The sequence below is a fragment of the Acipenser ruthenus genome, chromosome 6 (genome assembly GCF_902713425.1).
Source record: "Acipenser ruthenus chromosome 6, fAciRut3.2 maternal haplotype, whole genome shotgun sequence".
NCBI classification, from domain to species: domain Eukaryota; kingdom Metazoa; phylum Chordata; class Actinopteri; order Acipenseriformes; family Acipenseridae; genus Acipenser; species Acipenser ruthenus.
This window is the reverse complement of record NC_081194.1, coordinates 29,272,033-29,299,263: the sequence shown is the minus strand read 5'-3', so window position 1 is coordinate 29,299,263 and position 27,231 is coordinate 29,272,033. Positions and strand designations below refer to the sequence as shown.

Here is a 27,231-nt window from a genome sequence, read left to right as displayed (position 1 = left end):
GACCAAGATACTCGCTTCGGTTGTTGTTGCTTTAAGCAGTTTCAATCACAGTATCTTGATGCTCCATTTTGGTGACAGCTTTTTAGTATCACCATTGGGAAGGCTGTTAGTCCATTCTAACAAGCAGGCTTCCCTCAGCCTTGTGTGTGTGGTACTGACTGAGTGGTTTTGCCAGTGGATTTTACCCTGTACATTGCCATCCGGGGTGACTGCGAACCAGTGTACCTGTACCGAACCGGTACCGAGATCACCAACCCGCTCCCATCTCGACCCAGTACCATCACTGAACCAGTACCGAACTGTCCCGGTACCGTACCTGTACTGACCGGGTACCGTTCCGGACCGACCTGGTGCTAAAGCCACCGAACCGGTGCACTTTTATTCACACAAAAACACTGGAATAAAATAAAACAAATAAACAAACCAAAAGCCGAACTCCATCAAGGAGCTCTGACTAAACTTTTAACAGTTCTAAACTATAAACCCGGACGGCTAAGCCATTTTCCGGTTCTACAAAACACAACACAAGTATCAAATACCTTTTTTTAGGTCTTATCGCACAGGTTACACACAGTCCTTTGCCTTCACACAGACAGACAACAAACATTTCAACCTGCTTTTATTCCCTCATTCTATTAGTGCCAGGTGTTTCGGGGTGTAGGGTGGCTCTAATTACAAACTCCAAACCATTCTGGGCGATTTCCGCTGTCACGCCCCTGGACTACATTTTTCCTCTCCTCCCCCTACTCTGCCACATGTCCTTCCTCTTGTGCACAGCGCACACAGCCATACCAAGGCCAACCCCCCCCCCCCCCTTAAAACACAAGCACAGGACGGTGACCTGGCATCTGCAGCAACAGGCCGAGGCGAGAGCCTGTGACGAAAAATGACCGCGCTCACAGATCTCAGCACCGCTTCTCCCTTGGGTTTTGGAGACAGCGGGGCTTCTCCTTCCGGTTCAGGAGACAGCGGGGCTTCTCATTCAGATTCTGGAGACGGCAGTGTTTCTCCCACTGTCTCTGCACACAGCAGCAGCTCCCGTCTCTCTGGCTCTGCACACAGCAGCAGCTCCTGTCTCTCTGGCTCTGCACACAGCAGCAGCTCCCGTCTCTCTGGCTCTGCACACAGCAGCAGCTCCCGTCTCTCTGGCTCTGCACACAGCAACAGCTCCCGTCTCTCTGGCTCTGCACACAGCAGCAGCTCCCGTCTCTCTGGCTCTGCACACAGCATTTCGGCTCAGGCAACCCTGATTCCGGCGCAGGCAACCCTGATTCTGGCACAGGCAACTGATTCCGGCACATGAAACTCACAGTGACAACGGCAGCAGCTGGTGTTGTCTTTTAGTTTAATGATACGCAATGCACACAACGCATCAGACTGCCTGCATGATTCTTACATGATCTTTCTAGAGAGAGTGGACAAAGCCATACAACAAGAATAACAGCCCTGCGCACTACTGTTCAAATTTGTCCCCACCTCTCCAGCCTCAGGTACAGTCGTTGCTGTCCCCACGTCTCCAGTCTCAGGTACAGTTGTTGCTGTCCCCTCCTCTCCAGTCTCAGGGACAGGGATTAACATTTTTCACATTTGATTTGGCTTCAATAAATCTGGCTTTTAAAAAACTTTACATACTTGGTTTGTGTCTCTTTCTTCTGTGCTATTTAGTGTCTCAAGTTGTGTTTTCACCACTGCATTATGTGGCAGATGTGGTTGTTTGATTTTCCAGTATGCCTTCTGCAAAACAATGGAAATTCAATTGCAGATGTCATTGATGATGTCATATGTGATGTCAAGTGTGACAAGAAACATACACATAATAAGGGTGCAGAGTTAAGGTTGCGTGGCTACCTTAACTTACAATTTCCTAACCTTTTGGACTTTGCAACCAAACCTTAACATTACTTTAACAAAGTTTTTGTCATTGAATATAATTATATGTCAAATACATTGTATTTACAGTGTTTTCCGTTTCTTTCTTATCCCTAAACAAGTTCCTGTGATGTTTTGTTTCTGCATGCTGCTGTAAACTGTCTCCACCCTTTGAAAATGAATGCCCGTCTCAGTGACGTCACACTGGAAAAATAAATCGGGGAGTGAAATGCAGTCCCTCCCCTATCCAATGATAGGCATTTCTAACATGTACTGCAACATAACAAAAAAACATGAATATACAGTCAAAAATGTTGTGTAGACATTCGCTAGGTAGACCTTTTACATTTTATTCAATAAATTGTAACAACTATTGAGATGCATTTTGCACCAACTGCTCCCCCCCCCCCCCCCCCCCCCTTAAAACAGGCATTCCCTTTTGATTTGATCATTAGTCAAGTGGCTGCTCAGTTGATAGCATTGTTGTTTGTTGTTGGTTTGGGAATCATGACTTCTAATGATGCCAGATGGTAGCAGGCAAATATTTTATCTGAAGTCCAGATTGCCAGAGCTGTTCAAATTATGGAATCTGGGGATACACAAAGACATGTAGATGGTCAATGTGGTGTGACCCCTTCTGTTGTTTCCAGATTGTGGACATGTTTACCTTCCAGAAATTTGGCTGACAGATAAGTAAATCGGTAAGTTAGGTTGAGGGAGACTAAAATGGCGCAGAGAAAGAATCCAATCACTTTTTCACCAGTCACAAACATGCATTGCATGCTATCGTATGGAGTATATTCACAATTGACCATTGAGCAACAAAGTACAGGAAGCTTGGTAACATGCACACTCAATCTGTGCAGCAAATGGATTTGGGATTCTGAATCTCCGTGCCTTAGTCCCCCTCAACCTAACCTACCAATTTATCTCTATCTGTCATATAGAACTATTGTATAGAACTATTGTTAAAATATATATTCATTGACTGGAAACCATTACACAGTAATTAAGCTGCAATAGCCAGAAAAGTGGTAATTATTTCCAACATCTATTGAAGAAAAACATTTTGGCAACAATGCAGATGATGGTCAAGACAAAAGAATTGGATTCATGTTTGAGAAAAGTACTTGTAGCAGACTACAAGAAATATGGAATACCAAAATGCACAGACAGCAATAATTCAAGATTAACGGCCAAGGACTTAAAAAGATTGAGAAGCATCAGGCATAATGGTGCACAAAAGAATTGTACAAAGGCCCCTGAACACAGAAGGGTTGTATGCATGTAGATCTCAATGCAAACCACTTTTTAAAGAAAAATCATAAAATATGCCAAGAAATATGAACAGGAATCTGAAGCATTCTTCACAAAATTCACTGGTCCAATGAGACTAAAATAGAAAAATGGACCACAGTATGTTTCCATGAAGAAAAACCATGAAGTTAAGTATGGAGGTAGTTTGATCATGATATGTGGGTGTTTTGGCAGTTCAGGGACTGGAGACAGTCATGGTAATAAAGATTTAATGAATGTGACTGTGTATCAAAACATTACAAAATACCATCTCCTAGTAGGCTGGTTGGCAACTTCTAATATGATAATGACCCAAAACATATGGCTAAGTCAACTCTGGAGTTCAAAAATAAAAGTTCTGGAATGCTTTAAACTGTTCTGAAAAAAGCTGAAGGAAATATGCAAGGCAGATTTCACTAACATGTGGTTAAAGCTTACTAAATGCTTGTCCTTAATCTGTTATCTTGAATTGTGGTATAATAAGCAGTGGGTGCCAATACTGTTGTCTGGACTAAATACATTTCTATTAGTACTACTGAATGTCTCATGATTTGAGTGTTTAAAATGTAGTACATTAATCTTAGTCAAGTGGCCTGCAGACGATGTAAGGTCAGTATACTTCTGCATGAAGAGAATCATTTCAGCTTGCACTTTCATCTGTATAATAGAGGGAAGCAAGGAAACCCAATAAGTACTGTATATGCAATTTGGAATTCATTGTTTTATCTAAAACAAATGTAATGAGGATTTCTCATTAATGTTTGGCTAGCATAGCAAGAATTAAACACTATACAATGAACTGCCTCTGTATTGAATGTCTATTGCCTTTCCTTACAGTGCCACAGTACAGAGCCCCTTTCATTGTAATTAGTAATTTGACTACTGTATATCTGGACTGGAGCTACTCGTTCATTCTAAATGGGCAGCTCAGAGAGTATGCTCTAACAGAGAATGGAGTTCGGCTTTACAGTGGCTTTGACAGCACCCTGCATATACCGAGGACATCGGACAAAAGTTAGTGATCTGTTTTATCTTCCTTAATAATCCTTAACTTGCTTTATGTTCTCGGATAAATGTTTCAAATTATTTTATTGGAGTGCAAGCCTTTTCTAGTTGGAACACTGTTGGAACAAGACAACTGATTTCCCTGTTGTGCTGTTACCAGAGCTCCTATTAATTGGTCAGAGGGAATGTGGGTTAAGTACATCTCTGTAACTTTTAAGAAACACTCTATTAATATTCATATAAGCTTCAGCTTGAGCAGTTGAGTGACTCAATATGAAAAGGAAAGGTGTAAACTCTTATTTTAATGAACATTTTTGCAACCAGCATACAAAATAGAACCAAAAAAAATGATAACCAAAAAGGAGAAATGTATTATTTTTTTTTAAGGGTTTTTAATTTACACTTTAAATATTCATCATTGTAACACCTGTTTTCTTTCTTTCACAGCGTTTGTGTTTCAGGTTACTTGTACCACTGATACTGGAAGTGTCAGCACTCCAATTATTAAATACAACACGGCTACTGGAATCGGTAAGTTTTGCTGAGTATCTGTTGATTTGTTTGACTGCATGCTGCAATGAATAAGGAGGTAGGATGGCAGGGGTGTAATCTGTTGTCTGCAGATGTTGCTTCCATAATAATGATTCTTGTAAAACATCATTAACATGCTCCAAAGTTCAATGTCTGTGTTGTGCCTTCTCTATCCCTCAGCCTTATCAAGTATTTGTGGGAAGTGTTTTGTACATTGTGATTTTGTAATTATATATGCATGTTTGCTCTGTTGTTACTGTTTTCTTAATAAGAAATTTTAACTGTTAAACTCTACTGTGTTGTACAGGTGCTCATGTTTTGATACTGAAGTTTAACAAAGAGGAACAGAGATTTGTACCCCACCTCAATATTTTTTGCAGTAAGGATGACTGGCAACCTACCACATGAGGGTGTTCAAAAAATGACTAGCCTTGGAGTAGGTCTTAGAGCTCCTTTCTCCTTTGATCTGTTTTCTCTTTTCTTTGTACACACCAAGGTCCTGTAGAAACAACTCCTGGTGAGAAGACTGGGATGCAGGACTCTGACTCAAAATTTTATACAGAGCTCTGGTTCATCATCCTGATGGCTATCCTGGGGCTCATTTTTCTGGCCATAATCTTGGCTGTGGTGCTACAGAGAGCTATCAGTAAACCACCCCTTGAAAGGGAGAGGCCGCCTATAGTCCCTCTGCAGCAAAGGATGCCTTCAGTGAGTGTCTACCCACCAAGTGATGCATACATGGTGAGCTAGCTAAGCTTTATTAAGAGATTTGTTTTAGTGGGCACATGTCTGACATGAAGTGTTTGGGTGTGTGCGCGTGCGTGTGTGTGTGTGTGTGCGTGTGTTAAGAGTCAACCGCAACCAAATTATGAAATCTGCAAATCCTGTACTATAGCAGTAGGCTAACACTTGTATTGTAACACTTGAAATGTATTTGCTTACGATTGTAAGTCGCCCTGGATAAGGGCGTCTGCTAAGAAATAAATAATAATAATAATAATAATAATAATAATAACATGAACCCCTTAACAAGAATACATTTTGTATAAAAAACAAAAATTGTTTTTTAATCTGTGTCTTCATTCAAAACTTGGACCCTTACATATCTGATAATATGTCTGCCTATCACAAATATGGTGATGCAATATCTGCCTTGAATGTTCACACATCTTCTCCAAACTTGTTTAAAATTCTACCAACTGTACCCGACTTTTATCCTCATTGAAAATGTTAGATCTTTTCAAAGGTCATGATTAGGGATAAACAGAACTCATAGGTACATTTTCCCAATTTGACAGGACATTAGTATGAATTGTCTAGGAAGTCTGTGGAAACTAATAACTTTCTTTTTCATGTAAAAACAAACTACAGTAACTGTTGAAGTTCGTAAAAAGTATGCTTACTTGTCACAAAAATAATTGCTTATTGTTAACTGCATAATCCTTAAAGGCCAGTGTTATGTAATACATTAATTAGATTTTTAAATGTCCCTAATTGTTAATAACTTGAAACAAATAAACCCCTAACCAGGTCCTAAATCACATAATTAATTAATTTAACGAGTGGGGGCAGCACTGCAGTTGACTACCTCTGGTCTAATAATTAAAGATAATACCCCAAGTATACACTATTGTGCAAAAGTATTAGACATTTTGCATTTTTCTACTCTGATGCATTATGAGTATCAACAATTTACTCAAAGCCTCCACTAGTGTTTTCTACTGTTATAACAACCTTGACTTGCATACAGAAAGAAAAAAATTGAGTGAAATAGTTCATCACTCGATTTTCAAGGTGTGGTATCTGAAGCAGAATCAAAAGTACAGAGAAACCCTAGCCAAAGTCTATCTGAAAAGGGGTGGGGAAAACAACTTGTCCTTCACAGTACTGTTTTTATATAACTTCAGTAAAACCTCTATTATAGAGTATTATTGGGACCAGGGATGTTCCTAGAACGAATGTATTTGCATCTTCTAATTTATACTATGAAACTGTTAATATGACACTTCCTATCAGGAAATCTCCAAATGTTGAGGTTCAGGTTTTACTGTACCTTGAACACTTCTACAAAACTGATCAGGTGCAAGACCTTTTTTTAAAACTGTACCCCTTCTGTCTGGAGGTTGCTCAAGTACCCCTTTACAGTTTTTGCTTTACTGAGTGGTACCTCAGTTGCAATAAAAAGCAGAATAATCTTAATGAACACATTTATTATTTCCTGTTTATTTAATATATAAATTATGTTACAACAGTCTGGGACTGACAAACTGCTGGTTTAGGACAGAATACCTAACAGTAGGCCTATTTCTTAAAACTTTGAATTACAAGTCTTTTGATGCACAGAATCAAAAGACTGTAGATTTAGTATGAACCTGTTGTTTGCTTCTGATTATTGTACTTGCACATCTAAACCAAGTATTGGTAGTTTTGTCCAAAAAGATGAAAAATGCATTCCTGCTTATGGTTTTGCAAAGTGTTGTACTTCTAATTTCCTTCAACAGCCCTAGAGACAGCCATACTTCCATCCAGTAGATGGCTTTCATGCTGTGACATCTATATTTACACTCTAAGCACAAATGCCACCTTGTGGAGGTCAAATAGTATTTCAGTTTTAATCATGTTTGAAACCGAGTCATTCTCTTTAATTCACTTGAAATGGCCTTACCTTCTCAGCTTTGATCTTTTTGTTCTTGTTCTTGACTTCTGCTGTTTCTTTTTCTCCCTCTCTTTTTAAATGGTGGTATTTCCTGAAAGAAATCCCCTTGCTCTGACAATCCCTCTAATCAGTTTCCTAATGCAACTACATTACAAGTTCCAGTAGTATCTACTCCACAAGCAGAACAGCCTGCAGTGACGGTAAGACACAGTATCAAGTATTTATAGATCAAAGTAGTAGAGTGAAGTGCAAATATTCACAAGTTTGTCCTCATTATGTTTTAACTGAAGTTGTATTGTAAAAAAGATAAAAGTTTATTCAATTGAAGCCATCAGTATGTATCATCTTGAGCTATCTATGTCTTGCCAGAAAGTGGCGTAACTGGTTGGTATGGAACTAACGATTTATGTGTCAGGCCATCATTTATGGCACCTACTGTAGACTTTCTGTTAGTCACAGGCTGTCAGGAACTTCAAATACAATTATTTGCACATGTGGCTACACGTTTTCTATTGTTGTGTGTATTGTTTTCAATACAACTCTGCAGTTGTGTGGACACATTTTGTGTAGGGTGTCTCCTATCTTGTGCAGTTTGAGTGAGAGAATGTTAAAGAGTTCTATGCACTGTATGATCAGTACACAGGATAAGATGTACTGGAATTATGACAATCCATAACTGTGATTAGTACATTTCTTATACATGATTTATATATACATAAGATGAATCAGGAGATTTAGTGGTACTCCCCTAAATAAGGCTCAGCTGTAGTTCATGAAAAAGGTACAATATTTCCCATAATCCATTCCTGCGCAGCACCTGCTTCAGGCTAGTGATGTTTTTCTTTTTTAAAACATTTTTGGTAGCTATTAACACAATCCTTTTCATTGTCAGTTTGATTCTGTTGCAGACATGTCAGATTCATCAAGTAATGTCACTCTTAAAGGTTTTACAATGCATTTGGAGGTACGATTCTGAGTGTGGTGCTTTAATAAAAATTAAAAAAAATATTACAATTAAAAGCAGCATGGACTGCAGTGCTTGCATGGATTGGTCGGGATGCTCTTTCATATTAATACCCCCTGTATAGTGTGGGAGTGGTATGAATGTTGCATTGCACTGGTAAATATCAACACTTAATTGAGGCAAAATTATATATATACAGTGCCCTCCATAAGTATTGGGACAGTGAAGTCAAAATTGCTATTTTTGCTGTACACTCAAGCAATATGAAAATACAATTAAAAGATGAATATGAGGGGCTCCCGAGTGGCGCATCCAGTAAAAGCACTCGCTAGAGTGCCGGATGCGCTCTATAGCCTGGACGTCGCTGGTTCGAGTCCAGGCTATTCCACAGCCGACCGTGGACGGGAGCTCCCAGGGGGCGGCGCTCAATTGTCTGAGCGTCATCAGGGGGGAGGGAGGGTTAGGTCAGCCAGGGTGTCCTCGGCTCACCGCGCACCAGCGACCCCTGTAGTCTGGCCGGGCGCCTGCGGGCTTGCCTGTAAGCTGCCCAGAGCTGCGTTGTCCTCCGACGCTGTAGCTCTGAGGCGGCTGCACGGTGAGTCTGCAGAGTGTAAAGAAGCGGGCGGCTGACGGCACATGCTTCGGAGGACAGCGTGTGTTCATCTTCGCCCCTCCCGAGTCAGCGCAGGGGTGGTAGCGGTGAGCTGAGCCTAAAAATAATTGGGCATTTCAAATTGGGGAGAAAATAATAAAAACTAATTGGCAACAACTAAATTTAAAAAAAAAAAAAAAAAAAAAAAAAAAAGATGAATATGAGGCAAAAATACAGAATGTCACCTTTTATTTATGGCTGTTTCAACACATACATGTTTTACCAAATAAGAATAACAGCACTTTTAGAGTTCCATCCCCCCATTTTATGTGAGCATAAGGGACATTTGGCTCACAGGTGTTTCCTGTTGCATTGATTGTTCACACATAAAAGAGCTGTGAATGTGTAGTCTCAGTTCTATCCTTTGCTTTTGCCTTTGGAGTCTGCGTTTGGTGTCAGTAGGCATAATCCAACATGAAGACTAGGGAGCTGTCTATGAAACAAAAGCAAGCGATTTGGATGCTAAAAGAAAAGAGGAACTCAATTAGAACCATAGCACAAAAGCTGGGCATAGCCAAATCAACAGTTTGGAATGTCCTGAAAAAGAAAGAAACCACTGGTGTCTTCAGCAATCGGCAATGACCAGGTCGGCCAAGGAAAACAACAGCAGTTGATGACAGAAAAATGACCAGAGCTGTGAAAAAACAACCCTAAAATAAGTGTCAGTGAAATCACCAACAACCTCCAGAATGCTGGGGTGAAAGTGTCACAATCTACTGTTCACAGAAGACTTCGGCAGCAGAATTACAAAGGCTACACTGCAAGATGCAAACCTCTGATCAGCACCAAAAACAGAAAGGCCAGATTAGAATTTGCTAAAAAGTACAGAGATGGGCCAGTAGAGTTTTGGAACAGTTTTATGGACAGATGAGACGAAGATTAACCTTTATCAAAGTGATGGGAAGGCAAAAGTGTGGAGAAAAAAAGGAACTGCAGATGATCCAAAGCATACTACCTCATCTGTGAAGCATGGTGGAGGTAGTGTCATAGCATGGGCATGCATGACTGCCTCTGGAACAGGCTCACTCATCTTTATTGATGATGTAACGAATGATGGCAGCAGCAGAATGACTTCAGAAGTGTACAGAAGCATCTTGGCTACCAATGTACAAGAAAATGCCACCAGACTCATTGGGCGGTGCTTCACAATGCAACAGGACAATGACCCAAAACAAACTGCCAACACAACCAAGGAGTTCATCAGGGGAAAAAAGTGGAAAGTTTTAGACTGGCCAAGCCAATCTCCTGATTTAAATCCGATTGAACATGCATTTCACTTGCTGAAGAGGAGACTGAAGTCATAAACTCCCCAAAACAAGCAACAGCTGAAAATGGCTGCAGTAAAGGCTTGGCAAAGCATCTCAAAGGACGATACCAAGAGTTTGGTGATGTCAATGGGTTGCAGACTCACTGCTGTTATTGCATGCAAGGGATTTGTGACTAAATACTAGCTTTTATACTTCTTATATTTGCTTTAAGTTGAATTGTCCCAATACTTATGCTCACATAAAATGGGGGGATGGAACTCTAAAAGTGCTGTTATTCTTAGTCGGGAAAACATGTATGTCTTAAAACCACCAGAAATAAAAGGTGACATTCTGTACTTTTGCCTCATATTAATCTTTTACTCTTATTTTCATATTGCTTGAGTGTACAGCAAAAATAGCAATTTTGACTTCACTGTCTCAATACTTATGGAGGGCACCGTATATATATATATATATAATATATATATATATATATATATATATATATATAACAGCATTATAAAGGTTTGGTAGCACTATAATACTGTTTTGCTTAATGTGAGACTTTATTTATTTTTAACAGTGCAGCAGGTACTTTTGATTGAAAGGGAGGCCCTTTGACATCACTTTTGCCACCAAGTTTATAATGTCAACAGAAGTTAACTAGTTGTATGCATGTTTGTTTTTGCCGAAATGCTCTCTATTAACCGTGTATATTTAATCCACAGGGTCTGGCAGATACCAAAATAGCAGGGCCTGGGTCTCATCTAAGTAACCATAGTAACCGAAGTATGTCAGTTCTTCGAGTGCCAAGTCAAACCCAGCTGAGTCGGGTCTACTCCCAGAACTCCCTGCACCGCAGTGTTAGTCAGCTCATTGACACCCATGATAAAAAGTCTCTTATTGAAGACACAGTGTGGGAGACCATTGTCCAAGGCCATGATAGTGGAATGGTAAGTTTCAAGAATGACCTTACATTGCTAGACATGTAATCGTTAGCTTCCAATAAAAAACCAAGATCTGCAATTATAGTTTTAACACTAAGACCCCTATTTTGTTTCCTACTTTTTTTTTTTAAATGGTCAATAGAATGTATAGTTGTATGCCTAATAGTGGCAAAATAGGTTTGTGGAGGTCCTCCATAGTTTATACTTATATGAGCCAAACATTATCAACCTAAGAATCGGAGAGACTTCTTTTCATTTCAAATTTTTATTTTAGATTCTTTTTTATGAAATATAATTGACAAGATCTTATACTATATGTATATTGTGATAGATTTTAGCATAAAGAATGAATACAGGTACTGTGTATAAATTGTCTGCTGTTACAAGGTTGGCTTAGTAGTTCATTTTAGACATTGATTTTGATGTAACAGCATATTGAAGATTAGTGCTCTGACAAAATACTTAATATTAACCTCACCATTAAACAGTTTTTTTTTTGTTTTGTTCAGTTTGTAGAAGATGAAGACCTCATTGATTCTATAAAAGGATTCAGTACAGTGAGAAAGGAACACACCATGTTTACAGACACCCATTTGTAGCAAGGACTTCTGAAAAAAAGATGTAAAACATCTGTACAATGTAAAGTGTGTATTATTTGTCGCTAGCACTAGCAAGAACTCATGAAACACTAAAAATTCATACACAAGTGCATATTCATACATCCATCCTTGGGGTCAACCACGCAAGAACACTAACTTATTTTTCCTTTTCTAAAATGGTCATATTACATTTTTTTAAATTTAGTATTTGTTTCCAAACAAAATGACATTAAGGCCAGCTTATGTTAAAAACAGCATATTTCCATCACAATTATTATAGAATAATATTCCAATCTGTCCAAAATGGATTCAGCTGATATACAGAGAAATCATAGATACTGCATATAAACCTTTGGATGGTGTATATTATACTATAATACATACATTTAGTACCATAAGCCTTAAGGTGTTCTTTTAAAATGAGGATGTAGACACAGTAAAATTAATATGTATATAATTCCACTCAAATGTATTTCAAATCATTATTGGTATGTTCAATGTTTTGTTTTGTTTTTTGCCAGTATTGTTGTACAAAGGGAAATTACACCTTTAACATGTATTTATTAGCAAGAATTAGAATTATGGAAGTTGTAGTTCTTAGCAGGGAAGTTGAGTTTGTTACAATATAATGTAAACGATAATGTCTGATACATTATGATTGCTCAAAATACAACTACTACTGTACAGTTTGTTGGTTTATTATATAATTGTGAAATATACAGAAAGTAGTGTTAACTTACAATGTCCAACTATAGATGAGACTACTTTAGTTAAAGTCTAACCAAATATACTGGTTAATTTAAAAGTGGATGGTGTATTATTTATTAAGATGTGCCTGTAAGATTGGACAAAATGAACAGAATGTTTATTGTAAATGCTTTTTAGTGATAACAAAAAAGCCAATTCTTTGTATTGTCTTTGTTAAATGTATGTTTAATTAGCACGTGTTACCTTGAATTAGGATGATGAAACCAGAGATTGTGTCGTTAGGTTAGTTACAGGTCAGGCCTATAAAACAATTACTGCACATTAGAACTATACTGTATTGTTATGTTTATTTGAATACAAGTGTCCCATACCGTACAGTATTTTCACATTGCCCAATTTCAGTGGGCTTAAAGGGTTTTTTTTAAGGGGCATGTTTTACTTTTGAAATACAAAACACATATAGCAGACATTTTTTAAGTTATATTTTCTCAAATTATGTCTGTCATTTAATTTTCAGTATTAATGTAATATGTAGGTTTAGTGGTAGTGCTACTATTTAGTAACATATTCTGTCATTTTAAAATCAGAATAAAATGATATGACTTAAAAGCATATTGTATTTAAGTTAATTAGGTTTTAAATTTCAATCAAATTTTTTAAATACAGTAATTATGTACTGGTTATTTAGTCATTTGATTCACATTTCTAACCACTTGGCCATGCTGCCATTACCATTTTCAAGTGTGTTATCACTAAATCTCATAATTATTGAATATAAAATATTGCATTAAATGTTTTGTAGACCACACCATACTTTGTATTTTGCCATCCTTTGAGGCGTCATATTATGGAAAATTATGTTCATATAGTATTACAAGTGTTAATTAATAAATCCCTTAAGTAAAATGTATAATACAGATGCGCATTGTGTGGGCGCCTTACTCAAACCTTGAAATAACATTACCTAAATACTGTACTGTATATCTGACGGATACACTGACTGAATCTGTGTGACATTATTGCCTTCTTTTTTTATTTACTCTGTAACTACCTCTGGGGGATAAGCAGCTGAAAAGAGGTGTGCTTAACACAGTGCCTCTGCTTATTGTATGCTGGTAGTACATACCACCAAATGCACAGCACTTTCTATCCCACAGCTTTCACATATTTGAAAACCTCTTTAAACCTGTATACCTTTAAACAATATATTACATTTTAAAGGGTTCAATACCAATCAATACCTGGGTTCTTGACCTATTCAATGTATGGTACAGTATTATTTGTAACTTGTAGCAACATTTGTGTGTTATGTGCAATAATTAAATTACATAAAAAGAAGGTTTTTAAAACTTTTCCTTTTTTTGCAAAATAATACATCAGAGAAGAGACATCTTTTTTTAGTCACTTTTTATTATTTGTGACATTAGAGCAATAAAGCTTGTGCATGCTCTTATTTTTCTGGGTTGGATCCAGGTACCAGTTGTATGTACATTTTCACCGTACCTAACTTTAACCATACATTTGTTTTGTGTAGTGCTCTAGGTCTCCACTCAATTTCATCCCCAGGGTTTAGATGACCATAAGCAAGTGGTTTCCAAATTCTAAATGAAGAACTTTCAAGAAGCTAGGTTTGTTTGTAGTGGTTTGGCTTTACCACTTGATTCAAACATGTTTTTTATACTGCTAGTCTATTCTATTTCTTCTAACACTAACCCTTTCCTCCTCCCTATCAATGGCTTTAACTATCCCCAAGTAGCAACCAAAACAGATTGCTAGAAATAGAGACCTTAATACAGTTTAGTGCCCCATACAGCGATGTCATACTACAGTATTTTAAAAAGATTACGTGATATTTTCCCCTTCTGGAAAAATAACTTAATTTGTTCTTATTATTACCATCATTTACAAAAATAACTTAACTGTCTACTCACATTTGTTTTTCTTTGTCTTGAAAGTCTCTTCATTCAATGCACTACACTACAGTTTGTTTTCCTTGAAGGAGAGTGCAAATACATATAAAACAATATTAGCGCATCAATAAAAATGATAAACTAAAATACTCATAAGTAAATACAATATAATACATATATTTATAAGTTTGGTAATATTGACTATATACTTGTAGCTTCTTACATTGATGACAATTGAAATAATTTACTTAGTTTCACCCATTCATTCTCTTAAAATCAATCTCACACAGCTACACTAATAAAGAGGAACCAAACTCACACAACACCTCACAGCTCAAATGCACCACTGCAGGGAAAGTATAAGGGTAATGTGTCATTTAAATTAAACACAACAGAAAATATAGACTGTATTACCAAAACACCAATGATAGAATATCAAAAGAAAAAATATAAGTAACTTGCTTTGGTTTACTTCTTTTTTGCTATTCAAAAGGCACCCTATTTATAAATAAACAGCAAAGACTCAAGACTTATGTCCCTCAACAGATTGTGCTTGGTCTTGGGAGCGGGTGCAAATCTTCTGTAATTGTGCTCCACTTTGGCTGACTTTGATAGCACCACAGATGGACATTTTATGTGACAACAGTGCAAAAAATATTAAGGAAGAAATTACAAAACCAATAATGATCCCTGCCCCAGGTACTGAGGTGTGCTTTATTATGTGCATTTGTTTGCATGGTTTCATCCATACAATGTAACACTGGTACTACACTAACACCCCTGTTCCAGCATTATGAACATTGATCCTCCCCAGTAGTAATACTGTTGTCTTTTAGATATCAGCTTTCCATGCCCCCAATATTAGTGTCATTTTAAAAATGTAGTGATTATGAACAGCAAGCCTGTGTAGTGTATTGCAAGCTTGTGCTAGAAATTAACCTTTTGTCAGACATTTCCCCAACAGTAGGGGAAGCTAAACTATATAAGGATGAACATTAAGGCAGGAATAGGAGTTGTAATTTCCAAAAAACATCTCCTCCCCCAAAAAAGTATTTTACTTTTCCAAAGACACTAGCATTAAGAATTGTATTGGCATTCCTCTATGGCTACAGGTGGTTCTGTTTTATACCCCATTCTTGCAAAATAGCTAGAACACATAATTCGTGCTTTACTTCATGCAAAATGAGTGTTTGCTTGTTTCTAAAGGGTTATCTAGATTTAAAAACAATCCCACTGTTTACAATAGAATCCTGGTGGTCACTTCCAAGGTAATCCCGAAGGATGCACTTGTGGTCATTTTCAATGGCACCCTGGTATTTTAAGACAAAAACAGTGCTTTCATTTAAGATGATTTTAATGTATTCATTCTTCTTTTTTTAGACAAATCACAAACTGTACTCCTGACAAGAGGAGTCATTCTTCTTATGTCTTGGGGATGTAGCCATTTTTGTTGGAGATGGAGACGCGGTGCCAGATGATTCGCTCCCTGCCTCTGCTCCCGAGGGTGGGGAGGCAAGCGGAGGCACTGGAGATGCTTTCTTCCTCCCCAGGAACCCTCCATCAAACGTGCTCCTCTTCTTTATCTCTTGCTTTAGGTCCATCTCTTCATCCTGGCCCTTTTTCTTGGATTCCCCAGGGCTTTCCGGAGGTGGCTTGGTGGACTCTGGGACTCCGTCTGAGCCCCTGTTTGTCCAAACTTCTACCGCTGAACTTTTCCTGGCCAAAGCACTGGTCTCTGCTGTAGTCCGCCTCACCTCCAACGAAGGCATGAGGGACAAGCTGCCGTTCTCAGCACCTTCCCTCTCCAGCAGATTAATACCCAGGTTAAAAGACTGAAAGTCCTTGTAACTGTTACAGCTCTCAGTCCGTCTGGCTCTGGCCAGAAGGGGGCTCTCCCTGTATGGTCTCACTGCTCCGTATGTAGCCGTCTCTGGTATTGTGTCATGAGGGTGCAGCTGCAGACTGAAAACAAACAAACAAACAAAAAAAAAACATGAGCTTTTAAGCCATACAAAAGCTAAGACTATTAGGGCATACCTGTAATGGTCTATTTGACTGAATTGCTCTGGCCAATTACACAATAATTGTTTTATGGAAGCTTAGAGGCATTCAAAGTGACGTATGAATGTATAAAACATAAGGCCTGAAGCTCTTAATTTAATTGGTCAAAAATGGGAACCAACTGTAATTATGTATGAGTTTAACAAGTGACACACAAATGTGTACTTATATCTAGAGAACTGTTTTTTGATAGTGGGAATGCTCGGGATATATATGCAGGGGTGTGCAATTTATATCGCCTGACGGCTAGGACAACAAGATTTGTTAGAGGGACAACTAGTTTTACCGTTATATTTTGCCCGTCGGACAAGTACTTTTTTCTTCTTCTGTCACAACGTTCTGTTGCTAGAAAACTCCAGTAGATTTCTATGGAGTCACGCAAGGTCCTAAAAACTCTAAACATGTGGAAGTCTTGCACATTAAAATGAAAATTAAAAAAACAAAAACAAAGTGAAACTAAACCTCAAAGCAAAAATATATACAGAGTACACAAATACACATATCCTTTTAATTCACAAACCCTCAGTCACACACAGTAACAAACATATTTAAATTAATGCAACAATACTATAAAATTGCCTTTGTCTACAGCAAAGTTTGACCACCAGCTTTAGGAAGAATATTTAACATAATAAAAATGACAAAAACCTTTAAACTATTTTATATGCAACGGTTTAGCAATGTATTTATTTTTTAAAAAGCTACTTAAAAATCGGATGGTTGGCAGTAGGTTTGTAAAGCTATAGACTGACTTCATTATTTTTACTACAACTTTGAAATGACTCCACAGCACAGCATTGCACTTACTAAACTCAGTCTCTCACAACTCAGGCTGCTGTGAGACCGACAGGGCAACGGCCAGTGAAACGCCCACAAAACAAAATTATTTCTCTTTATCCAATGGCCATATAAGAATCAAAACGTACTAAACAAGTGTCATCGCTGTTCTTCTGGGTAATGTAGTTTAGAAACTAATCCTTTAACCCATTCTACCTGTTTAGCATAACATGACTTTCAGTTTGTGTATCAGGACAAATATCCACTGAAAGTATACCGTATTATACCTTTCTAACAGCTTTTTAAAGCAACATTTTCACTCTATGATGAAATATACCCTACGATTACCTAGTTTGAATGTAAAAAATATGTTTTAAAATGTACTCTTAATTTTTCTTTAGAATCTTTTTAGTTTAATTATTATTTTTGTTTTGTCATGTATCATGCATAAAAATTAGATGGGCTCAGTTTTGGCAAGTATGTTTGGACTGCATTATGTCTTTATTTGATTTCATGAAGCAAACATTATTATTATTATTAAATCACTAAATTGTGATAATTGTTTAATAAAAGAAAAATCCTACTGTGTTTTTTCTCAGGGGGTTTCATTTTTGATATACTGTATGAAATTAGTGTTTTTGGTTACTTTCCAAAATGCTTGAGCGTTTTTTTTTTTAATTTTCTGTCAAAATATGTACAGTAGTAACTCAACAGTACTTGCACACTTAAGTTGTACCTTCTTTCCATTGCTGTCTTCCACAATGAAATCCCTATAGTCACGGGCACATTCTTCTGGGGTTTTTGTGTGTAGGCATTTTTGTACATTTCGCCACAATTCTGTTAAAATCCTCCGTATTTTAACTGTAATACAGCTTTAATCTTGCTAACAAGCCTCCATCCTGATCGTAATCTCGTTTTAAATCTCGCAAGCAGTGTCTCCAATAGAAATGTAGGAATGCGCTGTCACTCAGTAGTTGGGGCGTGTTTAAAGTATTCAGAACAAATCAATGATAGATGCAAGTCAGGAAGGTGGGACATTGCCCAACATCATGGGGAAATGTATTTATTATTATTTTTGTAGTAGGTTTTATTTTTTAATGGAAAAAGGGTAAAGTCAACGTGAATTGATTAACCATTTCCACAGTTTTTCTGGTGTTTTCCGGTCTTTATTGGCTATTCACCAATTTCATTTTTTTTTTGTATTGGGGGTGTTTTATCGGGTTTTACCGGTTAAAACCGAAAATCAGAAGCCCTACATATATTTTTGTTGTGATACTGATAGCTCTTATTTAGTTTTTACAGACGTGATAGAGAATGTAAGTTGTTTAGCCAGGTGAGAAGCCATTGACAACAGTTTCTCATTTACAAAGTTGACCTGCAATGATTTCAAATTTCTGCATCTTTTTAGCAATATGAAATTTCTCACCTGGAGTTAGACTCTCGCAACCGACTGTGCTGTACCACTGAGGTAGCTGGGCTGATGTTGGGGGTAGCACAGCGAGAGGTACTCAGGTCACACTGATCCAACAGTTTCAACAGTTCTTCTTCTGTGGGGCCTCCCACCTCTAAAACAACAACTTGTTACACATATTTATACAAGGCTATTCATAAACACATACATGCAGTATGAATTTGACTGACCAAAATAGTCCCTTTAGCTGTTGTCAAAATAAATAGCAGAAAGCAGCACTTGCTTTACAGCCGGGGAATGTACGTAAAGGCCGTTTGCAGTATAACTGCTGGACCAGTAATGTAAGGACTTGCACCCTCGTGCACGATTGTCAACTTGCAGTCTAAGGAAATCTCCAACTTACCAACTTCTTTCGGATCTTCCGCCTTGTTCACCATGTCCATGGCAGTTGTTAGATCCCACATCTGAATGCTTCCGTTTCCATGACCTGTGAAGAGGTATCGGCGTGGCCTGGACCCCATTCTGCTCGATCCCTCACATTCCCTCACTGTGAAGGAGGAAATTGTGGTGCCATCCACAGCTTGGATCTCACAGATTCTGTCATCGTTAACAAAAAAGCACATGTCATTTTTAAAAAATTGCGTCTGAATGTACCTACAGTAAGACATATTTACAATCAGTAGCAGTAAGATTATAAAGAGATTCAAATACTTGGCAGACAATCTTTCACACACCAATTAGAAATGCACATTTTCACGAGTATTTATTAAAATGTATAAAACTGTTATGTTTTAACCACTTCAACACCATGACATATGCACGTAGGTCAATTGAAAACCCACTTACACTCCCATACCGTACCTGCGTACGTCAAGTTTCCCATTTCTATTCTATGATCGGTTTTTCAGTCTAGCGTTTCAGGTTTCATTCTCTAAAGCAGTGCTAATACTGTGCAATGAAAGTTGGGGGAGGGTCAGGTGACATTTTTATCCAAATGCGTGTCATGTAGCAATTCCAGTCTGTAGCTGTGGGTAGAAGGCTGAGATATATTGCAGGAAGCCATTCAGCTTTTACAAGTATATATATGTGGAGCCAAGAACAATACAAACTGTACAAACAGAAGAGCATGCAGCTACTTTACAGGTAAGCCAGCTGCAAACGGGAAGCTGTTTGGTTTGAAATGGCAGTGCTGTGACGAAATACTATCAAAACACAGCACTGGGTACAGGCAATGCGGAAGCCATATCCATCACAATGCCTGCGCTAAGTAGCTGTGTACACGCATTTGTGACTATCCCTCCAACACAAGCGAAGCAGACACTGTAAAAAAAGGTACAAGGTCTGCTACGAAAACGAAAACAAAAGAAAAGACAAAAGAAAAATGTGCAGTGGTTGCGAAGGCAATCCCGGGTTCTGTTGTATTGAACATTTCAATAAATGGCACAGAGCAAGTCGATACTGGCACACATTTTGATGTTGTTTGATTTTTATTTGATAATTACTGTTACTGATTATTGTGATTATCGTTATTAGCAGCGTTTTTGTTTTCATTGTTAAAAAAAAAACAAACTTTTTTATCTCTATATTGTATATGGATATGTAGTACACAGCAGCATAAAGGGTTAATGAAAAACACAGTTTAAGTCATTTATTTGTGTTTTATTTATCATATATTAACATTTTATAGCAATTACAGGTTTGAAAACATTATTATTATTATTTTCAAAATCTGGTACCTAGGAAGGGGTTTCATTTTTACATCTGGAGTTGAAGTTGTTAAGAATATAGTTGTTAAGAATATAGTTGTGGGTTCTCTTCCATTCAGATCCCTGATGTCACTACTGTTAACACTTTATAGTTAGTTTCTACATTAAAGGAATAAATTACCTTTTTCCGGTGGAAGAAAGTCGCACAAAGAGTTTATTTGTTATCGGGACAACTTTCTGGATAAAAACCTGTTGATCATCTCTCTCTCCAAAAGGACCTGCAAACAGTTTTGTATGTATTAGTTTCAGTGTTATATTCAGTACATTTTACTAGCAACCGGTAGAACCTTTCAGTGTTATACTTGTATAGATTTCAGGAGAAGATTTCAGGTGCAGTTGCAGTCAGGTATTTTAGACAAAAGGTATACTGAAATACAACATTTCAGAGTTGTGGAATTCACAATAAACCCCCATAAATACAAGTAAACAATATAATTTTTCAAATAAACTTATTTTCAACCTTAACACCACTAGTTGGTGATTCTAACTGGTGTTCTCTCTCTCTCTCTTCACTTACCAATATCATTTCCAGACGAGTAGCTGCTGTGGCTCTCAGTTTCTTCAAGGGACAGGATTTTGAATGAGGCCAAAGGAGTGGAGCCAGGCTGGGTGGAAATCATTCCTCTGAATCTAGTCACAGTCCACGTTCGCACATGGTTGTTGTCTGCACAGACTAAGGTGGAGAAAATAGATCACAATTCAGACCATGACAAAACACAATTATAATTGCATTTATTTTAAAAGAGGAGTAGGCCCTGTGATGCTCTCGATCCTACCAATGCTTGCAGCACGACTGTACAATTAAAACAAACATTCTGCTATCACTGTAGCAATGACAAAGAACCTCCACATACCTAATTTTGCTAAAAGTTGTATCATTGTGGAATGAGAAATATGACTTGATTCTTTTCTGGGTCATGTTTTAATCTTACCACAGTTGTATTTTTCAGGATTCTGCTTCAGGACAGCAAGTATAATGGTCTGGTCTTTTTTTAAATGTTAGATATTATGTTTATTACAATACAATGTGTGCAATCAGGATTTTACATATTTATTTAGTTAGAAATGTAAGGGTGTGTTTGTTTTTGACAAGACCAGAGTCCAGTAGAACTTAGATTTGTAGTCAACTGGTTTTATTAAGAACATAAGAACATAAGAAAGTTTACAAACGAGAGGAGGCCATTCAGCCCATCTTGCTCGTTTGGTTGTTAGTAGCTTATTGATCCCAGAATCTCATCAAGAAGCTTCTTGAAGGATCCCAGGGAGTCCGCTTCAACAACATTACTGGGGAGTTGGTTCCAGACCCTCACAATTCTCTGTGTAAAAAAGTGCCTCCTATTTTCTGTTCTGAATGCCCCTTTATCTAATCTCCATTTGTGACCCCTGGTCCTTGTTTATTTTTTCAGGTCAAAGAAGTCCCCTGGGTTGACATTGTCTATACCTTTTAGGATTTTGAATGTTTGAATCAGATCGCCGCGTAGTCTTCTTTGTTCAAGACTGAATAGATTCAATTCTTTTAGCCTGTCTGCATACGACATGTCTTTTAAACCCAGGATAATTCTGGTTGCTCTTCTTTGCACTCTTTCTAGAGCAGCAATATCCTTTTTGTAACGAGGTGACCAGAACTGAACACAATATTCTAGGTGAGGTCTTACTAATGCATTGTAAAGTTTTAACATTACTTCCCTTGATTTAAATTCAACACTTCTCACAATATATTCGAGCATCTTGTTGGCCTTTTTTATAGCTTCCCCACAACTCCTAGGTCTTTTTCATAGTTCCCTTCTTCAATTTCAGTATCTCCCATATGATATTTATAATGCACATTTGTATTGCCTGCATGCAATACTTTACACTTTTCTCTGTTAAATGTCATTTGCCATGTGTCTGCCCAGTTCTGAATGCTGTCTAGATCATTTTGAATGACCTTTGCTGCTGCAACAGTGTTTGCCACTCCTCCTATTTTTGTGTCGTCTGCAAATTTAACAAGCTTGCTTACTATACCAGAATCTAAATCATTTAATGTAGATTAGGAATAGCAGATGACCTAAAACTGATCCCTGTGGTACACCACTGGTTACCTCGCTCCATTTTGAGGTTTCTCCTCTAATCAATACTTTCTGTTTTCTACATGTTAACCATTCCCTAATCCATGTGCATACATTTCCTTGAATCCCTACTGCGTTCAGTTTGAGAATTAATCTTTTATGCGGGACTTTGTCAAAAGCTTTCTGGAAATCTAAATAAACCATGTTGTATGCTTTGCAATTATCCATTTTCAATGTTGCATCTTCAAAAAAGTCAAGCAGGTTAGTTAGACACGATCTCCCTTTCCTAAAACCATGCTGACTGTCTCCCAGGATATTGTTAACATATAGGTAATATTGTGCAGGTAAAAAAAAAAAAGAAGAAACAAAAAAGGTCAAGTAAAGCAGGTTACCTGATACCAGGTGTTTCTCTGAGAGCATGATCTTGGTGACAGGGCTGCGGTGGACAGTGAAGGTCTGGAAAAGTTGAGGACCGGACCCCACTGTTTCTGGATGTTGTACAATCACTCTCACTGTCCCAGAGCTGGTACCATAGGCAATCTCAATCCAGTTCCCACTCACACCTGAAAACACAGCATCTCTCAGTGATAGAGTACCATTTGCTTTAGAAACTGCTGGTGCTGCAAAAAAAACAAAAAAAGAAAGAAAGGTGTTCCTCTTAGAAATACCAGCTGTTTACAGCTGCAATACATAAACGTCAATGTTTGTCTTTGGGGACCTATCTTGTAAAGCACCAGAAGTTGTATCTGTATGTTACCAAAAAATGTCAGTCTGTTCAATACCTGGCAAAGTCAAAAACACAGACAAAGGTGAAACCTGTAGAAACCAAGTTCTCTCACAAATGGATACACATTTCTCTGTGACATGAACAGTATGTGCAATATCCCAGTTTGGCATAACACTAACTTTGTGGTACCACCACCAGAAGCTACAACATCCGAATCATTTCTGGAAATAGAGGCAACAAGATTTTGGTAGATCTAATAATCTGGAACGATTCACCTTCCAATGCCACATTTTGAGTGTGCAGTGTTTTAGGATGGGGGTTAGTTTGCCTGGAAACATTTGTAAAGTTCACCTATATACAGCCAAAATTGTATTTAGACCTGGTATTTAAACAGACTGTTTTTTTTTTTCTCTCTCTCTCTCAAGAACCGATACTACTAAGACAGTCAATGCAGAAGGGTCAGGGCCTACCTAAGCGTGGCCAGCATCTTACCAAGACCTAACTTTGTGGCCGGTCAGTGTAAATATGGAATATATGGTTGGCTTCTCATCTCCATATTTTATCACTCTGCCATTTACTGTATACAAATATGTATTCTTTCCATCACTTGTAGTAACAGGGTTCTCCCCAGGAATTCTGTACAGCCGGGCGGCAGAACATTATAGCCTGGAGCACTTTTAACGGAAAAATAAACTTGCCTTACCTTAAATATATAATATGACAAATAATTTAAATAATGTGTTGTCTTTCGTTGACTATATCTGGTTGCTCTTTTTATGTTCTATATTTTTTTCATTACTGTTTTTTATTATGGTAAATTACCGTGCTTAAATTGGCACTCTACAATTTGACTGGGGAAAGATAACGTAAGTTTATTGGAGTTCACAAAAAAAATAAAAAACGGTAACCTTTTCACTTCCTTTTTAGCTTAATTACTGAGCTTATTGCTTCATTTAAAAGTGTTTTGTTTATGTTAAGTTTTCAGGGCATTTTGTTAATGCACATCCATTTTTGTTTTTCGCCGTTCTACATTTTGTTAATGTAACTGTCCATTTTAACCATTTTTTTTACACAATAGTACTCGCACATGTTTAGTCACCATCATCAGTGTTGCATTAAACTGGAGTGTAATAATCCAGCACCTCTGCACAAGCATTTGTTTGTCAGCTGACAGGTGTTCAGCTGATATCCCATCATAGCTTTCTTTTTAAAGGCGTACAGCCTCTATACATGAACCCCCAATACAGACGTGCTCAAATTTGTTGGTACCCCTCCACAAAAAACGAAGAATGCACAATTTTCTCTGAAATAACTTGAAACTGACAAAAGTAATTGGCATCCACCATTGTTTATTCCATATTTAATAGAAATCAGACTTTGCTTTTGATTTTTTATTCAACATAATATTGTAAATAATAAAACAAATGAAAATGGCATGGACAAAAATGATGGGACCGCTAACCTAATATTTTGTTGCACAACCTTTAGAGGCAATCACTGCAATCAAACGTTTTCTGTAGCTCTCAATGAGACTTCTGCACCTGTTAGCAGGTAGTTTGGCCCACTCTTCCTGAGCAAACTGCTCCAGCTGTCTCAGGTTTGATGGGTGCCGTCTCCAGACTGCAAGTTTCAGCTCTTTCCATAGATGTTCGATAGGATTCAGATCAGGACTCATAGAAGGCCACTTCAGAATAGTCCAATGTTTTGTTCTTATCCATTCTTGGGTGCTTTTAGCTGTGTGTTTTGGGTCATTATCCTGTTGGAAGACCCATGACCTGCGACTGAGACAGAGCTTTCTGACACTGGGCAGTACGTTTCGCTCCAGAATGCCTTGATAGTCTTGAGATTTCATTGTGCCCTGCACAGATTCAAGGCACCCTGTGCCAGGCGCAGCAAAGCAGCCCCAAAACATAACCGAGCCTCCTCCATGTTTCACTGTAGGTATGGTGTTCTTTTCTTTGAAAGCTTCATTTTTTCGTCTGTGAACATAGAGCTGATGTGACTTGCCAAAAAGCTCCAGTTTTGACTCATCTGTCCAAAGGACATTCTCCCAGAAGGATTGTGGCTTGTCAATATGCATTTTAGCAAATTCCAGTCTGGCTTTTTTTTATGTTTTTCTTTCAAAACTGGAGTCCTCCTGGGTCTTCTTCCATGGAGCCCACTTTCGCTCAAAAAGCGACGGATGGTGCGATCAGAAACTGACGTACCTTCACCTTGGAGTTCAGCTTGTATCTATTTGGCAGTTATCCTTGATTCTTTTTCTACCATTCGCACTATCCTTCTGTTCAATCTGGGGTCGATTTTCCTCTTGCGGCCGCGCCCAGGGAGGTTGGCTACAGTTCCATGGACCTTAAACTTCTTAATAATATTTGCAACTGTTGTCACAGGAACATCAAGCTGCTTGGAGATGGTCTTGTAGCCTTTACCTTAACCATGCTTGTCTGTTATTTTCTTTCTGATCTCTTCAGACAACTCTCTCCTTTGCTTTCTCTGGTCCATGTTCAGTGTGGTGCACACAATGATACCAAACAGCACAGTGACTACTTTTCTCCATTTAAATACGCTGAATGACTGATTACAAGATTGGAGACACGTGTGATACTAATTAAAGAAACTAATTAGTTTGAAATATCACTATAATCCAATTATTTATTATCTTTTCTAAGGGGTACCAACAAATGTGTCCAGGCCATTTTAGAATATCTTTGTAGAATAAGCAATAATTAATCTCTTTTCACAGTTTCTTTGCTTTATTCTATGACATACCAAAGGCATGCAAGTAAACATGATAAAATAGCTTTTAATTTAATCACTTTTCAGGAGGAATGAAGCATTATTTCAATGAGCTGTAAGGGTACCAACAAATGTGAGCACGTCTGTATCTCTCACAAGCACTTGGGTACATATTTTTTACAATATCACACAACAGGAATACGCTTTTTTTTTGGGGGGGGTGCATATGTATAGCTATTATGTACTATATATAACCTTACAGTACAGTAATACGACAAAAAATTGACTGAATGATAATACCCGAAAATAATCTTAATATTTTAGATTAAAGTAATATTAATAAAGTAGCTGCCGCAAATATAGTATTAGGCGGTGGATTAGCCGGCATATTTTTAAAAACCTGCATTCATAAATCGGTTAATATTTTAGCAGTCAGTTTAACGTTTTAGCCTCTCAAAGTGCTTAACACAGAAAACCCGCCCCTTCAACTCTCTGATTGGTTAAATGTTGTGTCAAGACGTAACACAGCTGTCATGTGGTTCCAAGATTCTTTTTTTTCACCCAAAAATGCACAAGTGATCAAGTCTGATAGAAGCGCAATCAATCCTTATTGTAAAGGTGATGCGCCCGGCTGAAAAGGCCTGGGGAGAACCCTGAGTAAAAACAAGGCAAAGTTAACAAAAAGACAAACCAATACAATAAGGCTTAAATTCCTTAATATGTTAATCCCAAGCACAAAACATTCTTTTTTTTATCAACAATATTGTTCAATACAAAAAACAAAAACATTTCTCATTGCCACAGCAATCTCATAACCGATAACAGCAGTTCAAAGCACTAAAAGCCATAAGCAGTCACAATGAATGTGCATTCTTATCTCAAACTACAGCAGTATTGTCAAGATATACCTACTTGTCTTGGGTGTGAGATAGACACTCAGGGCAGTGATGGCATCATTCGATGGATCATGGTAAAGCTCAGTCACCAGTAGATCATTATCCTTCATTCTTAAGGGAAATTTTTGCATATCTGAAGTGGATAAGATCTGTATTAGGACCATGCTGTTTTAACAGGAAAAAGTTCTTAAAGGAGAATCATACATTTCAAGATTTGACTTAGCTAATTGTAGTACAATTAATTAATTGAGTATTTTAGTCTTTTGTTTTGTATATTAGGGATGCTTTAACGTACTTCAGAATTGAAAGTCTTGTTGTATTCCTACAGTACATAGACTCACCTGGTGATTTGGCTCGTACATGTGTTTGCATATGTTGTTTCCCTCTCTAGAGTAATCCCCAGCAGGTTCAATGTAGACATTTTATAG

General features: G+C 37.8%; 2 protein-coding genes across 6 annotated transcripts in view; one reads left to right on the top strand and one right to left on the bottom strand.

Moving 5' to 3' along the window:
* Positions 1-13,855, top strand: part of ush2a (Usher syndrome 2A (autosomal recessive, mild)) — a 387,586-nt gene extending 373,731 nt beyond the window's left edge. The window contains exons 67-72 of the mRNA XM_034017082.3: positions 4,003-4,179; positions 4,618-4,701; positions 5,198-5,442; positions 7,456-7,557; positions 10,949-11,173; positions 11,677-13,855. Of these exons, the coding sequence (XP_033872973.3) occupies positions 4,003-4,179; positions 4,618-4,701; positions 5,198-5,442; positions 7,456-7,557; positions 10,949-11,173; positions 11,677-11,766 (923 nt within the window). The 3' untranslated portion in view covers positions 11,767-13,855. The remainder of the gene's footprint in view (positions 1-4,002; positions 4,180-4,617; positions 4,702-5,197; positions 5,443-7,455; positions 7,558-10,948; positions 11,174-11,676) is intronic.
* Positions 13,856-15,720: 1,865 nt separating this feature from the next.
* Positions 15,721-27,231, bottom strand: part of kctd3 (potassium channel tetramerization domain containing 3) — a 34,491-nt gene continuing 22,980 nt past the window's right edge. For 3 of the 5 annotated variants that reach the window (XM_059025326.1, XM_059025325.1, XM_059025328.1), the window contains 7 exons: positions 26,820-26,936; positions 22,840-23,067; positions 20,917-21,072; positions 20,521-20,617; positions 19,037-19,230; positions 18,649-18,787; positions 15,721-16,346 (listed from right to left, as the gene is read on the bottom strand). In XM_059025326.1, coding sequence (XP_058881309.1) covers positions 15,770-16,346; positions 18,649-18,787; positions 19,037-19,230; positions 20,521-20,617; positions 20,917-21,072; positions 22,840-23,067; positions 26,820-26,936 — 1,508 coding nt within the window. In that variant the 3' untranslated portion in view covers positions 15,721-15,769. The remainder of the gene's footprint in view (positions 16,347-18,648; positions 18,788-19,036; positions 19,231-20,520; positions 20,618-20,916; positions 21,073-22,839; positions 23,068-26,819; positions 26,937-27,231) is intronic. The other 2 variants (XM_034017081.2, XM_059025327.1) reach the window with 1 other exon arrangement.